The sequence below is a fragment of the Diadema antillarum genome, unplaced genomic scaffold (assembly GCF_040938485.1).
Source record: "Diadema antillarum isolate AM-2024a unplaced genomic scaffold, OU_Dant_1.0 seq00000400_RagTag, whole genome shotgun sequence".
Lineage (NCBI taxonomy): Eukaryota > Metazoa > Echinodermata > Echinoidea > Diadematoida > Diadematidae > Diadema > Diadema antillarum.
In genome coordinates, this window is record NW_027271391.1 from 1,315,558 (window position 1) to 1,336,498 (window position 20,941).

The window sequence follows — 20,941 nt, forward strand, 5'->3', positions numbered from 1 at the left end:
CCCGTTGTATAACTTCCTTGTATAGGGGAACATTAATTTTGATTAGTAAAAACGATGTGAAGATGTGTGTATGTGTGTGTGTGTGTGTGTGTTGGGGGGGGGGTGTTTGTGTGTTGTGTACATGTGCGATGTTTACAGGTTTAGTGATAGTATACTATACATGATCAAAATCACATGAAAAGATCATGTGCTGCAAGAGATCCGGTTCATGATACCGAGATAATTCTTCATTTTCTGAATAATCCGAAGTTTTGAAGTTTTGCTTTCGTTTCCGTTTGAGCTGGGGTAGAAATGCGTTTCTTATCTGAAGTAAGAAGAAAAAAAACCTCGTTGAACATGAGAATAAAAGCAAGATATTGCTTACAATAAAACGCGATCGATGCCCCCATTAATTTTACGATTGCATGCATTCATTCGTTGTTGTTTTTGATTTGATAGGTCTCTAGCTTGTATAATATGCATATCACAGAGACAACTTACGTCTGGAATATTACTATCATTACACGTTGAATGAGTATAGTGTCATAATTCTATTTGAATATAGATGAATGTAACATACTTTATTCCACTTTCATACACTTTATGGAAAAGTATGTTTGTGTATTTTCTGTAGTAGGATTCTTTAAAATGCGTTAATTTCAAAGACACTAATTCAAATTTGTCATACATTTCATTTATTCATATAGATTAATGTGTCATACTTAATGTATTCTTCATGGAGAAAATAGGAAAACTACTTTAACTTGACCTTGAAATACGTGCTGTGTATGTGTGCGTGTGTAGGTGTGTGTGTAGGCGGGTGGGTGAGGTCGTGCGCCTATAAGTTTTCCCTTATCTTGTCCATGTCGGTAGAGGGGAAAAGGTTCTTCTCGTATTTCATTTTTAAAATCCATTTTATTTGTTACCTTTGCTCCTCTGTTGCTGTTTTTCCTGGGTTTAAATAGTTCTTCCCCAGTTGAGCGAGTTGAGCGCCACACCGCGGAGATTCGTCCAACGTGCGTCCAGCCGAGTGTTTATGTGTGTCACTTTTGTTACCCAACTACCGCGTGTACCGGTACCATGTCAACGCACAACATTCTGCGGCGGACGTTTTGTGTGCGAGCGCACAGCGAACAATAGCCGGCTATCGACTCACCTTTCTCGTACCGGGGGCTCAAGATGTGGAAGGGTTTATGGCGTTCACCTCAACCGCATTGAATGCAACAAAAGCCAGAAAAGCATTCTGGCACAGTACCCTGCACGGCTCACTCGTATTCTACCGTGCTATACACCAGTGGCGTTTTTCTTGATCTTTCTCTATACTATTTCAATTCGATGGATATACTTCATCGTAGGGAGACAAGTTCCATCATGGACCACTAGACATACATGCCTTGTCCTGAAGTTGTTTCTTCGTTGCATACACATCGAATTAGCTGTCTTCTTCACGCTTAGTATTTCAACCAAGGTACAACATAAGGTATGTAGAGTAATATCTACCATTTTCTTGTTATGACCCAGTTGCATCCGCGTATAATTACAATAGGGGAGAAGGTTACCATTAACAAATAAAGCATTTGTTTAATTCGTCGCATTATATGGCGTTTTGGCTTTTGAAATACATCTGGAAAGTATAGTGTCGTTCGCTGTGAATCTAAAACTAACTAAACTGCTAAAAATATTCTGATACAAGGACGAGAAAAAGATTCAATAATCGATTGAGGATGTGTAAAATCGAAGAACACAATGATCTGAAAAGTAGGGGACCTCTTGAGGTATTTTAACCGTACACGACCCCAAGGGCAAGTGCCTAAGCAATCGAATTCTTTCAATTGGTATTTCTTTCATTAAGAATACGCCTTTACTGTCATAATAGTTCGCTTATTTTTAAAGATGATTTATGACTGATATTGTGCTTGCTGGTATAATGCTTGTGGGAGCTCTGTGGTGCAGTGGGCACAGTTGTATATACATTCTTGAACAGAAAATGTTGAGTTTGAACCCTCCTGGTATAGGTTAATCGTTGTACAAGATATATTTATACCCACACTTAAATGTTCCCCTTGGCACAGGTATAGAAACGGGTGCCTGGTAATGCTGTGGCAATAATAACGGCAGAGTCCCCTGAGAGAAAGCAACGCTGAAACACAGAAAAGACTGCCCTGGATGAATAAGTTTATGCTATATAAAGTGATATCTCGATCAGAATCATTTACGTAATATTTTCCACATTGCAATCTCCTCACGACATTGTATGCGTGATCATAAATCTATTTCCACTTCATAAGCAATAATTTATTACTGAACAGCCTTTACAACCGCCTGTCATTGTACTTCATTCATTATAGTATTTTGCTCGATCGTCAAGTTATTCTCCTATCAATTACTTATACAATTTGCCAAAATTATCTCGATATTGGTAATCTTGATTGTCAATGGTGATAAATCTGACACAGAGATATACCTACTATTATGTTCTTATTCTTTTCTCAATCAATCTGTATCAAGTCAATTTGTATTATGCATTATGTTCGATGTGAAAAAAGTAAATGAATTAAAAAAGATCCACAAAGTAACAATTTGCGGCATGTGACTTTTGCGGCATGCGCCATTACACACACGCAAACACACACACACACACACACACACACACACACAGTTGTTTTTAACCCCTATGAAATCGAAGTCATATTACGCCTTCCTGGTTCATGCAGGTGTACTCGAGTCAGCCAGACAATCAGCCATACAGCTTCACGTGTATTCAATTTCTGGATATTTTCTTCAGAGGACATATTTCAACAAGCTCTTCCATCATTCTACAATGTGTAGGCCCACTCAATGTACATGCTTTTCAATACTTGAATTTCGCTTTACATGCCTTATTGTTGTTGCTATGTTGGGCAAGCCTCATGCAAGCTTACTGGTTGTCGGCAAATCTTTTCCTGATTAAAAGACGTGCATAAAAGTTTATTTCATGCTAGTAGATTGATCGAGCGAGCTATGGGGCAGAGTCAGCCCCCATGCAGAGTTTTTGAGTCATTTGGTTTTGACTTCACGCGTTGCGAGCATGCTTTGATGAAGTCCATTTATTGCCAAACATTGCGCCGTACAAGAAAAGCTGTATTGACAAAAATGAGCTTCACGCTTTGCCGAACTCTTTGAGGGCTTAAATTCGCAGCAGAGACGGAAGTAACCTTGCGTAAAAATACATTTTTTTTTTTTTGCAAAAAAAAAAATGCTTCAAGAGAACATCGAACAATATGAATTGATTGAAAAGCGATAACTCGTTCAACCTGCATCGTAAGGTGGTATAGATAAGGCAGCACGTTTTGAAAAGGAGAAAAGGGAGATGGGAACATAAATAGAAGATTTTTGTTTCTTTTGTGAATACACAGCACACATCAATATGTTTATGTTAAAGTTCTTATGTGTATTAGAAACGCTTAGATCATGCACTCCTATACATACTGTACTAATTCAGTACGTCATGCTACATGTACCATAAGTATTAAACACTTTATGCGCCTACATTGTATTTGTCGATGCGTTTTAAAATAGAAAAGATGCTTACCACAATGTTGGCCAGAAACGTGGTTATAACTCCCAGAAGCCGGACTTTATCCTATATATATCACGGTGTTGTAAACAAACTCCGATATCAAAAGCTTGATGAGTCTGTTAGTTTTACAATTGGTGGCACGTACCTGCATACAATAGCATCGGAACATTCCACTGTGGGGCAGCGTTGTCATAATGTCCAAAAAGGTAGACTTCTCAGAGTAACTGCAGGACCGTATATTAGCAACAACACGTGGTGATGGTAGTGGTGGGTATAGTAGAAGTGTATAATCAGGGAGGTGGTATAATCATAGTAGAGGTTTTAGTTCAGTTATACTAGAATTGTACGTAGCAGTAGTAGTATCGTAGTAGTAGTAGTAAAAGTAGTATAGTAGTACAAGACGGTTAGCGTAGTAGTAGCAGTGGAAATAGTAGTAGTAGTAGCAGTGGAAGTAGTAGTAGTAGTAGTACAAGTAAAGAAGTAGTATAGTAGTGGAGTAGTGGTAGAAGTAGTAGGAGTAGAATGGCATGTAGTAGTAGTAGTAGTAGTAGTAGTAGTAGTAGTAGTAGTTGTTGTTGTTGTAGTTGCAGGCCTTACGCATACAGTAGTAGAATATTATACTTATGTAGAAGTCGAGAGGTTGGTGGTGTCTGGTAAAAAAATTTTAAGCGTATCGCAGCAACATGTTTTAAGTAGTTGTGCTTTATCTACAGTGTATAAACAAGACACACGCACACGCACACACACACACACACACACACACACAAATGATAATAAAAACGTGCGACATTATAAAAAGGGTCATGCAAAAAGAAAAAAAGATGCCGTTGCTGAAAGCAATAAACTTGCAATAAGTCGAATGTGCCCACAAACTCTTATAATGGAAATCTGATTGAAGATTTGTGTCCTTGTATACCCTTATAATGACAAATAAATGAACAGGCTAGGGTCACGTATAACTGTTTACCACCGTTCAAGAAGCCAGCTAATGTGTTTTGTTTTGCTTATTTCATTGGCTTTCTTCATTCTTTAGAATAAACCTGCGATACAGCAATGATCTAGCAAGGGCGGTCACTCGGAATAAAATTTGGAAAATACAAGAGACAAGAAACACCACTATGAGTAACTGGAGCATCAAACAACAACTTCGAGAGGTAAGTTATTTTGTTACTTGTAGAATGATCCATTTATAATTCAAGAAAAGAACGCATTCTCTCGATTATTTATTTTCATTACCTTTACAACCTTTCCAAGTTGACGTGCCATATTACTAGTACGCGACATTAATATTTTGATTTATCGGATTAACAGACTCACATGGTTGGGGCAATATGGCCATAATTTGAGCTGTTTACACCCCTCCAAAAACTCGAACATATCAGTTGGTCTTTGTCTACCTGTGGCTCTGTCTTTCTGTAACTCTCTCTCTCTCTCTCTCTCTCTCTCTCTCTCATTCACACACATACAGTTATGATAATGATTATGAAAATAATTATATTTTCATTTATCTGTATTACAGTTGTATGTCAGTATGAGTGTTTCTCGTTGGAAATTATTTTATGGGAATATAGTAACAGGATCATCGATTAATTTTAAACTCCATAAGAGTGGACAATCCAACGTGATGATCTTGCAGGATTCCACAAACAAGGACAAAGTAGGCTATATAAGACTTGAATCCAGACACGATCAAGAAGCCATATTGCTGTTTTGTTTTTCGTTCCACTGTTTACTTCTCTATATCAAGGCAAATGTGTTTGTCTCTTCATGCTCTGGATGTGGAGCGATGATGTCTGTGAAAAAAAAGAAATAAAAGGAAATACAAAGAGCAATGTCATTTACCTGGCTGCGGGAGAGAAAGTGATCATTCTTGTACAGGTTAATTGGTATATTGTCTCGATGATTGTCACGCACCATTGCTTAAAACGCTTTGTTGCCGAGAAACAGAACGAGAGAATGAAAATGGCAAGCATAAAATACAACATTTACACGCACAGTACGTGCTGTATGTAGGGCAGATGCAAGAGTCGAGTTGAGCCACTTTTTCTATTTTTGGAAATGTCTCCTAATCAATCCTTGATTATAAGACGTGTTTGTGACCAAATTGAAATACAATATTAAAAAGCTGTCTTTTACCTTTGCAATTTTATGTAGATCATTGCTTAATTAAAAAAAAATGAGAAAAAATGTCAAATGGCTCAGCACTCCAGCAGTGTGTAGAGAGTTGAGCCATGTCTTCAGGAGATTTGAGCCACCTTTGGAAGACATGTGCCACTTGTTGGAGATTCGAAACATGATGTAAACAGATACTGATGAATTAAAAAAAATGAGCTTGCAAGTTGCCAGATATAAATCTTATCTAACAGAATTGGTTTTATTTTACATTCAAGCAAAGGGAAATCTGGAAATCTAAGAAGTTCAAACACTCATGTGCACTTTATCAACACCCCTCATAACAATCACTCTCACAATGCATTACAAATGTAGTTTGCTTTTGCAATGGAACTTCATTATGTTTATTTTTCACCGGCCTATGTCTTAGATAGGAAAATCCCTTGCATAATGAAGCAAAGTAAAAACAAGCTACTCATCGGAACTGCAGGCTGAATCTTAGAAAATAACAAGGCACTATCATTTAAGAAAACATACTAAAGTAATGTTAAGGCAAGTCCAATTTTTGTATAGAAAACACATTTTCTTTTCAGACTGATTGTGCTTTGTGTCAAACACTGTCTAATCAATATACATAACATGTGAATAAAAATACATAGGCAAGTAATATAACACAATTAGCTAAAATCATGCCCATGCGGCACACATTGCTATGAAAGAAAAAGCAAGAATATTCTAGTATCTCTACGTAACTTTTATACATTTTGTCTGACGTTTCAGGAAATTTTGGAGGCGGCTGTGCAGGGGGATTCTTTAAAAGTCGGAGAACTGCTGGACAAGGGCGCCGACGTGAATGAGAGCGAGGTACTTTTTTTTCTTCTGAAGGACTGTGTGTATAATCTAACCCCCCCCCCCCCCGCATTAAGGTTACGTATATGCATATCTTTCTATCTATCTATCTATCTGTATACAAATACACACACACAAGTATATGTATATTTATATATATGTATATATATATATGTGTGTATATAACATATATATATGCATATTATATAGGGCCTAGGCTATATATGTATATATATCATCAAAAATAAATGAACTTGGTTTTAGTTTTATTTTCGGTGATATTATCACACCAACACGTGGACAACTTACTCTATATGTGTATATATAAATATATGTATATATATATATATATACATATATATATATACATATTTAGATATAGTTATTATTGTTATTATTATATATGTAATTATTTTTTTTATTTTTGACATGAGTTTTGCCCACCACACCAAACTTAAGGTTATATTCTCAAATAAAGTGCTGCATTACTGACTTATTTCAACTTGTACTTGACGTATATGTATATATATATATATATATATATATATATATATATACATACGTAATATACATGGTGTCTGTGTGTGTGTGTGTGCGTGTGTGTGTGTGTGTTGTGTGTTGTGTGTGTACACCTGTAAGTATGCGTATCGTGTACGTGTAAACATACACGAATACACTTAGTTATGTGTGTTGTCCATAATATGTATGTGGCGGAATCGCAATTGCTCCTCGTTATCACTTTTATTTCATTCCGATCATATAAAAAGGGTGGATATCTCTCGAAGAAGACGGTTCTTCTCGTTGCCATAGAGAACAGGAATGAAGAGGTTGCGAAGCTTCTCGTGGACAGAGGAGCAGATCTTACCGTCACAGTGACTGTGAGTATAATCTTCTTCCATATTTCAGTATTACGTAACTGCGTGTAATATGTGGTGATCAAGTCCTCATCCACCATTATCGTAGTGACTTAGGTTGAGTAATCACTGCATGCTCCATTAATGTTCTGACTTCTCTGATCAGTGTCTAAAATTTGCAGGAACCGTTTTCATTTAAACCTTTACAACTCATTTAAGTTGCAGTAATTGCAGTTTCTATGGCAACATACATGCAGTAACCAATCAGATGTGAGTATTTGAGTCACTATCATGGCAACTGCATAATAACAACATTTAAATCACTGCAAACCTCTTTATGACATGATGGGCACCTGGATCGTTCATAATATGTAGAGTTACTGTTCAACTGTTAAGTCATGAATTAATGAATTGATGTGTTGTGTATATACATAAAATGATATTAGATGTAATATGAAATAATCGAATATTTCCTTACAGCTATGCTCATCGCAAACTTTGTAACCTCAGCGCTTGTTGATGCTCTCACTGGATATATTTTGTGGAAGTCTGTTGTGGCTGGAATACTATTTAACATTTTTTGGCCCGTGTTGATCATGAAAACTGGTGGGAAAGCTGATTGAACAAATGTTGATAGATCCATTCTCTGTAATGTTTTGTTGTCTTTTTTTTTTAAATTCATCCCGTATACAGGTAACGGGGAAGAAAAAGACCGTGGTCGACTTGGCACGCGACAAGGAGCTGAACTCACTGGCTGACTACATACAATATATACAAGGGCTAAACGAGGTATGTTCCTCGGGTGTAAAGCAATTCAATTACCCCCTAGGCAATCTACCCCAGACTCTTCCCGTAACCTTATAACCGTAACCCTAATCCTAGCTATAACTCTAACCCTAAACTATTCTAACCTTATCACTAGCCAGTATTTAGCGGGGGGGGGGGGGGGAGGGGGGGGGGGTATATTGCCCTGATACGATGTTCCTCCAACATTTACATTTAACCGCCCAGAAAGTTTGATTTTAAGGGGCAATCTTATTGGTTACAGTTCATTATTCCAAAGGTTCGTTATATAAAAAAGTTCGAAAATGAAATAAGGTTTGTTAATCTGACGGTTCTTTAATCCAAAAACGAATAGCCAAAGGAATTTGTTATTCAATAGTTTCGTTTATCCAGAATCAAAATAAGATTCGTAATTCCTAGGGTTCATTATGACGGATCTTTACATGATTTTCTGGTTACCGAACCTTATATCTTTTTCTGACTTTTATATCAAACCTTAGGAATAGCGAATCTTATTTTGATTTCGGACTTACGAACATCTATAAGTATACGGAATTGTTTGTTTCGAAATAACGAACTTTATTTCAGTTATGGATTAACGAACCTTCGGAGTAAGCGACATAATCCATATCATTAACCGATGCATGACATTGACATGGAGTTATATTTTCCCTGAGAAATAATGTTTTCCTGAGGTGGAATGTTACTTCCCATACAGGGACCGTCAAGCGTTACATTACCAAAAAAAGAAAAAAGAAAAAAAGAGGAAATATTAAATTTTGTTATCTTGCATGGTCTACATGAATACACATTATTCATTCTAGCCTCGTCAACAGCCTGTTAAATTCTTGCATAATTATACCATTACGTAACGTCACTAATCGTAATGTTACGATTTTTTTATCCTCGCTGCATTACTTACGTGATAATTAACCGACAAATATCCATGTATTCCATTTCATATGGGGAATATGCGTATTTCGGCACAGAGAGAAATATATTTGTGGACGACTTGAGGAGAAAAGGTTAAGATATAGGGCCTATGTATTGACAATATGAAGTGGTATATTGCTTTGGGTTAATTGTGCAAATAATGTGTGCTAAAAGAGGATAGTGTATGGATTCTTGGTCATAACTACATTGGTGTGTCTTTTTCCCCTTTTTTTCTGTGCAACAGAGACTGATGACGTCAGTTATGAATGGCGCCGACCACGACGCAGTCGACGTAATAATGAAAGGTGCAAAGGTCAACATAATGCACACGGTAATAATGCATTTTGTACATAATGCACGTGCATTTGCATGGAAATGTGTCGGTGTGTGTGTGTGTGTGTGTGTGTGTGTGTGTATGTGTTGGGGTTTGATCATTGGCATTAAATGAATGTTGATAGAGAAAAAGTAGTTTCGGCGGAGGAACCAAGTCAAACTCCATCGTGATAATTAACTATTGTTTGCCTGCGTAGACGCACTATAGCGAGGAAGATTGATATGACCAAACACACACACACATACACACACACACACACACACACACACACACACAAACCACCACCGCCACCAACAACAACCAACAACCATAAATTACCTATACAACAGTACTATTTATGCAATCAAAAGTAAAAATGATCCTACTGATAAGATATTAATGATTACGATAAAAATTGATGATAAAATAAAAAATTGCAGCTAATAGAAACATGTTGGTTTACCTAAAATGGTAGCAATGACAAAACATGACAAGTGGACACAGCGACAAAAGTACAAGACAGTAAGACATAACCGTAACGACATACCAGCGTTACAGTTTTCATTAACCATGTAACGCCAACCTTACCATCATCGTCATGTAATGTCAAGATCATCTTGAGACTTCAAAGAGTTAGACTGGTTATCTAATATCACTCACTATGAATGTCAGTCTGTTCTAATGAAGAAAAAAAAACCCGCATCTCAGTTATGCATTCCAGTATCAGCAAAAGAAAAGAAAAAGAAGAAGAAGAAGAAGGGGAAAAAACACACGGTTTTAAGCTTTGAGACCGTATGGAATCGTGGCGTAAAGATGCATACTGTAATACAGGGCATGTGCTCGAGTGAATTGTCAACATGAAGTAGATCTATAACATCCGCTGCTTGGACAACGGGATGACGTACATGCGTTCTAATGGAAGATTATCTCAAAACAATGCACTGCTTTCTGTGTTTAATTAGAAAGAATGGAGGTGCGGAGGCGTACAAGACGGGAATTTGCGTAGTGTATATACGCCAGCCAGCCTACATCCATTACCGAAAGCCTAGCGGCAGGCGCGAAGCTGCGACGTCAGCTATATTAAGGTGCAGACGGTAACTTGCAGTCTGGCATTTTGGTCTTATTGATTACGAGGATTAAACATCACATGCCAACCGCCACTTGAGAAAGTTATGAGAGAAAAGGAGAGAGGACAAAATCCCGGCGAACAAGTTACTTACGTGGCATATAAACAATAGAAATTAACTCATACACACGCACACACACGTTCCCCATCGTATGGGCGATATTAATGGTGCGGTTGGTCATCCCCGCACTAGCAAAACTTAATGCCGTTGGGTAGGCTGACAATCTCAAGTGATTCCTATGCTACAGGTAATACATGCACCAAACATCAACCTAGCAAAACCCTGGAATTCACGAATTTCTGCATTTTTAGAGGTTATCGATTTAACCCATTAGTTTTATCGAGGTTAATTCTTTGAGGCTTGCCTGACCTATAGAAAAACAAAGCGAATTCGCTCGGGTCACAATACAACTGTAATACTGTACGTTTTGAGATGTGAAGTTCAACTGGGATTGAAATAGAACTAAAAACAGAAGGTTTTGATAAGAAAAGTCACGTTCATCATTCGCACCGTATAATGTGAAACTGGCAAAAAATCTAGTTTGATACCCTAGTTGTAACAAAATATATATAATGTGAAACCAGCATTATTAATCTCATTTAAGGAAAGAAATAATTGTCCAACCAACCTAAATCTTTACTACGATGTTTCGTCCGTCAATTGCGGAAGTGCTAATACTATAGTATTAGTCAATATTATTATTAGGCCTATTATGCATATTTGTTCTTTTGGTTGAAGCTATGGCTTTGTTGATTTTTTTTCCAGGGGTCATAGGAATAATTTCCTGGGTAAAACTTCAAACGGTATTATTCTAATGGTGTGGGCTTACGGGAGAAAAGTTCGATACCCTGTCTGTAACAAATCCTCTTCTTAATTATTGATGATGAATTCAAAACGGGCCAGACTCAAAGTCAAATTAATACGTCTGGGATGACAAATGGGAAAAAGACCGTGAGGCGACAATGGCACACACCTGACGTCTTTCCTGCAATTGAATCTCGTGACGAAATCAGATGAATTAGGGAGGTTTTATGAAACGAAAACAAAGCCCTCGCCCGCAATGGAATGGTAAACATGCGAGTCAAAAATTCCATCAGCAGCCATCATGAAACTTCAGCGTGAGCTTGGCAATGAAATCATCATGCACCGAAAATCAATATCATATAAAACGTGCATGCATGCAATCAATAATTGTGCAGGTGAACTGATTTCATGACGTCGCCCAGACGGTCGATACACTTTCACTGGTACATCAAAAAGGTGTAAAAGCCAGCGCTCATAGACAATCTGCCCTTCGCAACCCGCACAATGCAAAGATATTAATCGATATCACCCGATTACCACCTGTCGTCTGCTCCGTGGCTTCTCTCAAAAGAGTGTGCTGGAGGCAGTTCGTACTTGCTTGGCTCTATTGCTCCTTCGATTACGTTGCTATGTTACAGGCGCCAATTATTGAGGTGTCTGTCGCAATTCAGGAGACACTGACAATGGACATTGTAGCAGAGTTAGACGAGACAAGTTAAATCAAGCCTATTTTTGTGAATTGCGGTGAAGTTCAAAGGTCATCCATCAGGTCCTCGAGAATTTGCTGCAGAAATTGTCATTTTGTCCTTGTTAAATTGTCACCGCTGAATTTTAATATGTATCTTGTGTTGGATAAAGATTAGATGAATCTATCAAAATCCAATAAATCCACCCCCCCCCCCAAAAAAAAAAGTCTACCGAAAGAAACCTCTTCAGTGTTAGACATGCTCCCGTAACTATCAGTTATAATCCAGGTATTTTTGGGGCTCATTTTTTACCCCGGAGTCAAAGAGGGGACATCACTAGAAAAATATCCTTGTCTAATGTATTGTCTCGTAAGCACGACTGGAAATAAACTTAACGTTATTCACTTTAACTATATAGTAGGTGCCATACCTTCTTGAATGCTATGATACAATGATCTTACCATTGATACTTTCGTTTATAATTTTGAGCGTAGTAATGTTGAGGATTATATGCGTATAATAAAAATGTGTGTCGTTAACACTTTGTCGCAGCCAATGGAGTTGGATCAGCCTGACTGTACTCTGCTTCAACTGGCGCTCGTACGCGGACATCTTGCTGTGGCCAAGGTCTTGATACACTACAACATTGATCTACACGCAGTCATGAAGGTATGTACGCTGTTTTCTTTGGGAAGAAGCCAGCGATCAGGGGATATTTCATGTTTGTCTATTAAAGTGACGAAATCAATCCAATTACTTAGCTAGTATAATAATAGCCTGAAATGGGGAAAAAATAAAGAAAGTTGCATTAGTTTGAATATCACGAAAGTACTTTATAATTAGTTTATACCATGTGAGTGATGACAACCCAAAAATGATGTGGTTAATGGCAATGTGTATAATGGCAGTGAACATCCTATTTAGTTCAATTCAGTTCAGTAAAGTCCAGTCCCGTTTATTTCCATTCAATACAATCTATCGTTTCTCCAAAAAGAGAGCACTTTTGCAATATGATAAGCATACAATGAAATTATACATTAAAAAGGATGAGTAATACCATAAAACAATGCACTAAAACAGAGCATCTTTCTTTAATAGGAACTCTGAGACTTACAACCCGCCCAGTATTGCGATAACTTAATTGTCAGAATTTAGGTTCAGAGGTTTAATTGACATTCCCATACACGAATTATCTCCTTGTTCAGGAGGAGTGAAAAAGTCATTACATTACATGTACCTATTTGATGGACGGTTTACTAAAATTATAGTAGACGTGTTAATCAAAAAAAATCTAATGCTTATGTATTTATGTATTACTTAGCTTTATCTCTTATTGTATCGGTAAAAAAGTTAAATGTGGTGGGGGGAAAGATTTGATTAAATATCTCATTTGCTTTTTCTCCTTTTTCACACACAATTACGCAAACACAAACACAAACACGCACGCACTCTATCTTTCTGTCTATCACACACATTCATACAAACACACGCAAACACACGCACACACACACACACACACACCAGTGGGACGACCAATCAGAAGACACAGCAAGGAGTTACGCAGATCGGATGAACTACGACGAAATTGTGTCGATGATCGACGCCAAATTAAAAGAAAGTTCAAATGAGGTAAACAACTTTCAATATTACTTAAACCGATTATCATTATTCATGTATCGATTTTGTATATATCATTTTTTGTATCAATTTACACACTTTCATTTACATATCATTGCTTCCAAAAGGCGCTAAATCCATTGAAAAATGATGGATTTAGCGCCTTTTGGATGTAAGCTCTTCAATGTTTTCTGCTATTATCATGTAAAGAATGTTAGGAACCAGAATCACTTTCCACTATTGTAAATACACTTGTATGTCAATATTTTAAGAGTCATTGAATTTTAACTTGTATAAAAGGATTGGTTTTTATATCTATCAAGGTATCTTTATGTCAGAATTTTCAGTATGTAATTCTATACTATTGTGAAACAAACGACAGTTCAGCCTGTTGGCTGCTATGTTTTACTAGATTTTTTTTTTTGTCAACGAATAAACCACTTCAATTCAATTCAGTTCAATTCAATTCAGTTCAATTCAATTCAATTCAGTTCAATTCAATTCAATTCAATTCAGTTCAGTTCAATTCAGTTTAGACTATCTTATAGTGATGCTGACTGGAGCATTTTATAACCTGTTCGTGTATAAAAGTCCCTGTGTTTGTTTGCTTTTCCCAAAAGTGACCTTGTTTCAAACGATACTCAAAACAACTGCAAACATGGCATGTCGTCCTATAAATAGTCAATATAAGTAGATATCAATAGATGGGACAAGAATGTGTCACTACCGTGTCAATAGCATAACGTGTGAATAGAAAAAGAAGCACTTTCAAATCATTTGTTACAGATGCCCAGTTCGTTCAAAAATGCAATAGTTTTATCATGTCTATACAATGAACAGTGCTTTCAACGTCATAGTAGCATTAAATACAATCACTTTTGAAAACCTAAAATTATCAATGATATGTTTTGTTTTGACGTGTGGCAGTAGTACAACTGTAGTAGATAATAGCATTCAGCGTAAGGTGTATGTATGTATATATATATATATATATATATATATATATATAAAGTAATTGGTCATCTAATATGAACTATCCTTGCATTCTTTCATCCTTTTACACCTTACAGAATAAAACGATGGCAAATGGAGACGGCGGGAATCTACACAAGGTAAGCATTTGATGGAAATCGAACTCTTTTCAGCGTGTCGTTAATTACTCGTGGTTTATTTCCTGCCGCTGGTAAATTGTTTTTACCTTTATAATACGCTTCGGCTTACTCGATACAGATGGTATTGCTCTGGACAATTGTGTTAGCCCTTTCTGTTGCTATGGCAACCCGATCTACCACTGAAATCAAATTTTGTGTTCACCAGCTCTGATCGTCGTCGTGTTATTCACGGTGGATATTGCCGTTAAAAAAAGAATGAGAAAAAAAAATACTTTGAAGACTGAATATTTGAAAGTGATGTCAATACTTGAACCTACGGAAATTATTTTTGTTTTCAGAAAGGGAAATGTATTTACGTCTTTTTTTCTTGTGTGTGTGTGTGTGTGTGTGTGTGTGTGTGTGTGTGATATTCAACCAAGGATATGTAAAAGACACACTGCCTGGCTAGTGAAGGTTAACAATTGATATCTTTATGTTAAGGATAAGAAACCTCACTCTTCACTGTACCACACATTTATGTGAATGTATAAATAAAACCGTTGTCCTCTCAAATGCTATCAAGTTTCTTGCTTTGTTTTGCAACAGACGAACTTCTTTCAGACAAACAACAACGCAGGACAGTCAAAGACTGTGGAAGTTTACGACATTGAAGATGCAGAGGAAATTCAGGTGAGATAAGAAACGGCGGGCTTCTTATTCAATCATTTATGTACACTGGTAGTCTTGATTACCTGACTAAACGGACTGCGTGGAAAGAAAGGCATAGTTTAATCAAACATTGTTGTTTTAAGGATCTCGAACAGTGAAGAAAAAAGAAGGAATATATCGGCCAAATAATTATCAGTGATTTATCACGCTGTGAAATTGATATCGGTGACATCTGCTGTCCACACAACTTCCAAGCCGGTGTCATACTTGAAATGCATAGATCAGGGTGAAGTCTGTGCGATTGCAAGATCTTACTCATTCTCTAGTGTAGCTATGGCAATTTGTGTTTCCATGGAAATAGTGACGCTGGTGACATTATCCGTGAGAGTGCTTGCGAAGTCCAGAAATTCACAAAAGAGGATCTCTTGAGCATTCGTGCATTCAGCCATCATCTCCTTTGCAGTTTACAGGTGCTGATATTGAACAAAGTACACAATCTATCAGCTATCTCTAAAAGACAAGTTGCTTCAAATGGGGGAAATATAATATATAACATAGAACGAATGCGATGATCAAAGATTAATAGCTCAGCGAAAATATGAAAGAAAAGGGAAATAATATCAGGAAGTTGTGACCCATAAATAGCAGCCAACATGGCAGCGTTTACTATCGTTATTATGTGGCTGTGATTTTTTTTCCCTGAAATTCCACAGGCCTGTTCAGGCCACCAAATCATCAGATTTCATACTTTAGTGGTTCGACCATGAAATTTGGTGGCTCAGAATAATAAAAGAACAACGTAAATATTAAAATCCGTCGATAAAACTTGAATTTGTTGAAACAAAGTATGATAATCACTTGACATGTATGATAAAATGCTTCAAAGACGGCGTATATACTGTGACTGAGGAGTAGGAAAGAAAATAATTTAACAAAACATGTTAATATTAAAAAACATAATATTTATTTGAAAATGGTAGGTTTGATAAAGGGTTTCAAATACCACATGTTGTGATTATATAATTATGTTTGTTGAATTGAGATAAAATATGATTTTTCATGACACCGCATAATTTATGAAATGACTACATTTGACAGAGATTATGGACTTCACCTATAGTGCCATGATTCAAGAGATAAAATTTGGTAGCAAGAAAAAAAAAATGGCAAATTTTTCGTGGCAGCCAATTAGCTATCAAGCAATCTATGACAAAGGCTGTTCCTAACAACAGAAAGCTTGTCCGAAACCTGTCAAACACAGAAACAAAAATATATGCGGGCAAATAAAATCTTAGGAATTGACATATCTATTTCGAGGGAATATATCGAACAACAATCATATATATATATATATATATATATATATATATATATATATTGAAGGCTTGGCCTCGTACGTTGTGGGTGCTGCATTATCTTTATGTGTAAGTGTGACGGAGAAATGACTGCTCGCAGACGTTGCAGTATGTTCACTAATAGCCTTTTATTCTCCCGAGCTTTCGACCGAGTTACCGGTCTTTTTCAAGGGCTTGGGACGTAAATACAAATGCAGAAAAGCAGAAAAGCCAGTGTATGTGATAATATTGCCGCTCCGTTGTATTGAATGTCATGTTGCTGTCTATATTCCGTTTGATTTTCTTTTGCCTTGCTTGTGCCTCATTCTGTTCAAATGTATGCAAATTGGTGTGAATGTCATGTTGCTGTCTATATTCCGTTTGATTGGCCTTTTATTTTGCCTTGTTTTTGCCTTATTCTGTTCAAATGTATGCAACTTGGTTGCTTTTCTGCTTTTTTGTTTACGTCCCAAGCCCTTGAAAAAAACTGTGTAACTCGATCGAAAGCTCGGGAGAATGAAAGGCTATTAGTGAACGTACTGCAACGAGAGGCATACTGAGAGCAGTCATTCCTCCGTCACACCTTTCAACCTTCACACAATTATATTATATTATATTATATTATGTTATATTATATTATATTATATTATATTATATGTATTACTATCATTATTATTATCATTATCATTATATATATATATATATATAAGTAATAATAATAATAATAATAATAATTATAATGATAATGATAATAGTAATAGTAATACACTGGGTCTGCGGGGTAAAACATTCAAGAATTTTGACACTATGTGATATAACCCGACCAATTCATCGCATTGGATGTGTCAACCCTATTTTAACTAATGGGGTTGTTATTTTTGTTGTTTTGCAGCCGGAAGCGGAAGAACCTGTGATGAATTGGGGCAGCGCGAAGAAGCCTGGGAATGGTTGCACAGTTAGCTGATACCAGACACGATACACTCGATGACGCCCCATTATGACAGTGGACAAAGAAAACATTCCGTCATTGGGTGAACTACGTCAAAAGGTAGCAATGGACATGATGGACAACCTATCGAAAGCTTTAGAATTCGTGAGACTCTGCTTGAATTCTGCCAAGGTTAAAGGTTCCATCCAGGGAAATCATTTGTCACACGTCAAGGATGATCGAACTCGTCTTAAGGCTGACTGTACATTCTGCTCTCCCTCCCAGAAAGACTTCGTAGAAAGTCTTCCAACAAAGTTCGAAGTAAACACTGAACTATTGAAGTTGACGCGGATGGAGCTGTAATGAATGACGTGAGCTTACACGTGGAGGGAAATTACAGAAAGGAATGTGCGCATGATGCTCAGATTCGTCCATTTTCATTGGAGCGCACAATTTATAGCAGCAGCACACCTTTTTTTTAAAGGTTTCCATGATCGTAGAATGTTTAGTGATAGTGGATAGTTATGAGGATCACAAAGTATTATTTCGTTTGGCCCTGAATCAGAGCTACTCAATATCGATGTATCTCGACGTCGAAAGGTCAAGATTGGATATAGGCCCTCCTTTTCAGGACCACACTCGCATCCAAGAAACAAAGCATGGTGTACCATGAAATCATCCACCACGAAGTACACCTTTTGTGAGGCCCTCGTATCTACTTCCGGAGATTTTTATTGTTTTCATAGAATCTGTACATACAGTGACTTTGATAGATATTATTAGCAGTTAGATAGATAGATTAATCAATCAATCAATGTATCTATCTATTTAGCAAACCATATATAGATAATTAAATACGATTTAACTGAGAAGACGAAATAAAGAAAAAAGAAAATGAGTCTATTATTGTGGCCTCACCTTAAAGCACAATTTTGTTTTGATTCTCAGCAGAGATGTTTCTTTTACAAACAACCTTGGTATATAACTGACTACTCAACATAACAAAGCAGGATTATTATTCTTTTTTTTGGTAGAAAAAAAAAGTGATTATAGTTTACTACAGAGATGCGAATATTACATATCGGAAATATCAAGTATCATATGTTTTGTGCGTGCAATATCACGAACACGTTTATGTTATACATATTCCGTCCGAGTGTTGTTTTTGTTGTTTTGTGTGTGTGTATGGTATCATGTAAATAAGAGGAAAGAATTTTAGTTTTGACATTACAGAGTAGCTGTCTCAGTCTTGTCGTATGGTGTAATGTCTTACTCTATCGTTTATATGTCTTATATCAGATTTGCTAAGTGGCTGACAGTGTGAATGAACAATCAAAGACCCTATTTATTGCAAAACATGAAGATCTTAAATGCAAAATCGCAAAACTGAATTCTTCTCAAGCTGCAAAAATCTTAAACAATAAGAAAATATGGGTCATTTGTAATCATAACATCAAGAATATTACTCGTTATTTTAAAATGAGGTATCTCTGGAAATGTTTTATTTTGTTGTATCATCTGACGATAAGACTACAGAAAGAAAATCATTACAGATTTAGATAATTCAACAAAAAAATTTAGATATTGAAAAACATATGAATTATGTGAAAAATGGCAGGTTTGATAAAGGGCTGAAAATGCCTCATACTGTGCCTAAACTTGTTGAACTGAGATATAAACATGATTTTCCATGACACCACATAGATCATGATGAATTGAGTGTAATTATGTAGCATACGGGGTACACCAAGTTCCATTATCGGATAGATAAAAATTCAAAATGTCTAAGATTGGAGTTGGTTTATAGTGGAATAGTTAATTTCACAGAGAGGAAGCAATGTGTATAAACACATGGCGCAGATTTCATATTTCAAAAGAACAAAAATGTTTCCTGTTGCAAGACGGACCTTTCCATTGATTGAATATTTTGTATAGTGCATTAATGTCGGTGTAGAATCGACTCTATATAAAGACTGCTTTCACTTTTGAGCGTTCATGTCTTCAGACTTTTGTGAAATGACAGGAAGATCCTATAGAATTTGTATTGTGCTGGGGGTGGAACGGAGGCTCAAAAGTAATACATAGAATTGACTGTATTCATTTAAATGGGAGGAATTTATAACATGCTTTACTTTCACCCATTTTCCCTTATATTCGTATCACGCAATCAGTGAGCCTCAATATCAGTTTTGCAATGTAACGCTTTGCGCCAAAAAAAAACAACAAACCCCTTACATTTGCATTAGTACAGCATATGTTTCCTATAATTGTGGAGACTTTATGTCGATGTAAACATGTCCGCATTTGAATTGCAAACGTTGGTATAGATGATTTTTGTTGTTGTTGTTTTACAGGCATGTGCTAGAAACGTTTCACTTTGATAGTCTTCGGCTCACTGCTGCAAGCTGGCTTCAAGAAAAAAAAATGTGACAGAGTTTGCTAAATCTGGCTGGCTTGTTATTCTAATTCTGTAACGGTGGATAAAGTTATGAAGCCTTGTCTGTCTTTATCACAACAGCTGAAAGCTTCCATCTTTGCAGAAATGAAATTGCTGACACAATATATACACAGATGCATTATTATACAAACATTTCTATATCACTGTTAAAGTGTTTGCATGAAAGTGAAAGATTTTCACTTCCCTTGGTTTGGTGTGAAGCTGAATAAGAACAATAACATCTCATTAAATAAATTCGTGTACAGTCTATATATATATTTTTTCTCTCTTTAAGTATTTTGACGAGTAATTTTTCCACCTGACGAGGGGTGAGGAGAACTAATGCTTACTCCAGTATTCAGAATAAAGTGTATCACGTGATACTCGACAGACGAAATTCATGCCTTATTTGTATTGAATTCTACGAGGTAACGCGTTACATACATAAACACTCGTGTATATGTATATATATGTTATATATGTGCATGTACATATATATATATATATATGTATATTCTTTATTATTATTATTATTATCACCATCATCATCATCATTATTATTGTTATTATTATCATTTATACGGAAGGGAGGAAAATATTGGTGGTACAATAACATGTCACACGTATTTTCCGACAACAAACAAATCACCACCATGCACCATAACAGCAAAACTTTATTCCTCCCCTCGCCTCAAGCGCCATCATCCCTGTCTCGATCCATCCTCTGCTCCAACGGTATGGGCCGAACAGGCCACACCCACTTTGTAAAATTCATGTTCATTAAAAAAAAAAAAAAAAAAAAAAAAAATATATATATATATATATATTATAAGTGTGTGTGTGTACATATATATATATATATATAT

The 20,941-nt window shown here is 36.4% G+C and overlaps 1 protein-coding gene across 1 annotated transcript; it reads left to right on the forward strand.

Annotated features, from left to right (window-relative positions):
• Positions 1 to 4,656: 4,656 nt before the first annotated feature.
• Positions 4,657 to 17,674, forward strand: LOC139732148 (uncharacterized). The gene is made up of 10 exons (XM_071643019.1): positions 4,657 to 4,692; positions 6,431 to 6,514; positions 7,267 to 7,377; positions 8,047 to 8,142; positions 9,314 to 9,400; positions 12,552 to 12,668; positions 13,524 to 13,628; positions 14,687 to 14,728; positions 15,314 to 15,397; positions 17,603 to 17,674. The coding sequence occupies exons 1-10, from the start codon at positions 4,657 to 4,659 to the stop codon at positions 17,672 to 17,674; spliced, it is 834 nt and encodes a 277-aa protein (XP_071499120.1).
• Positions 17,675 to 20,941: the final 3,267 nt, after the last annotated feature.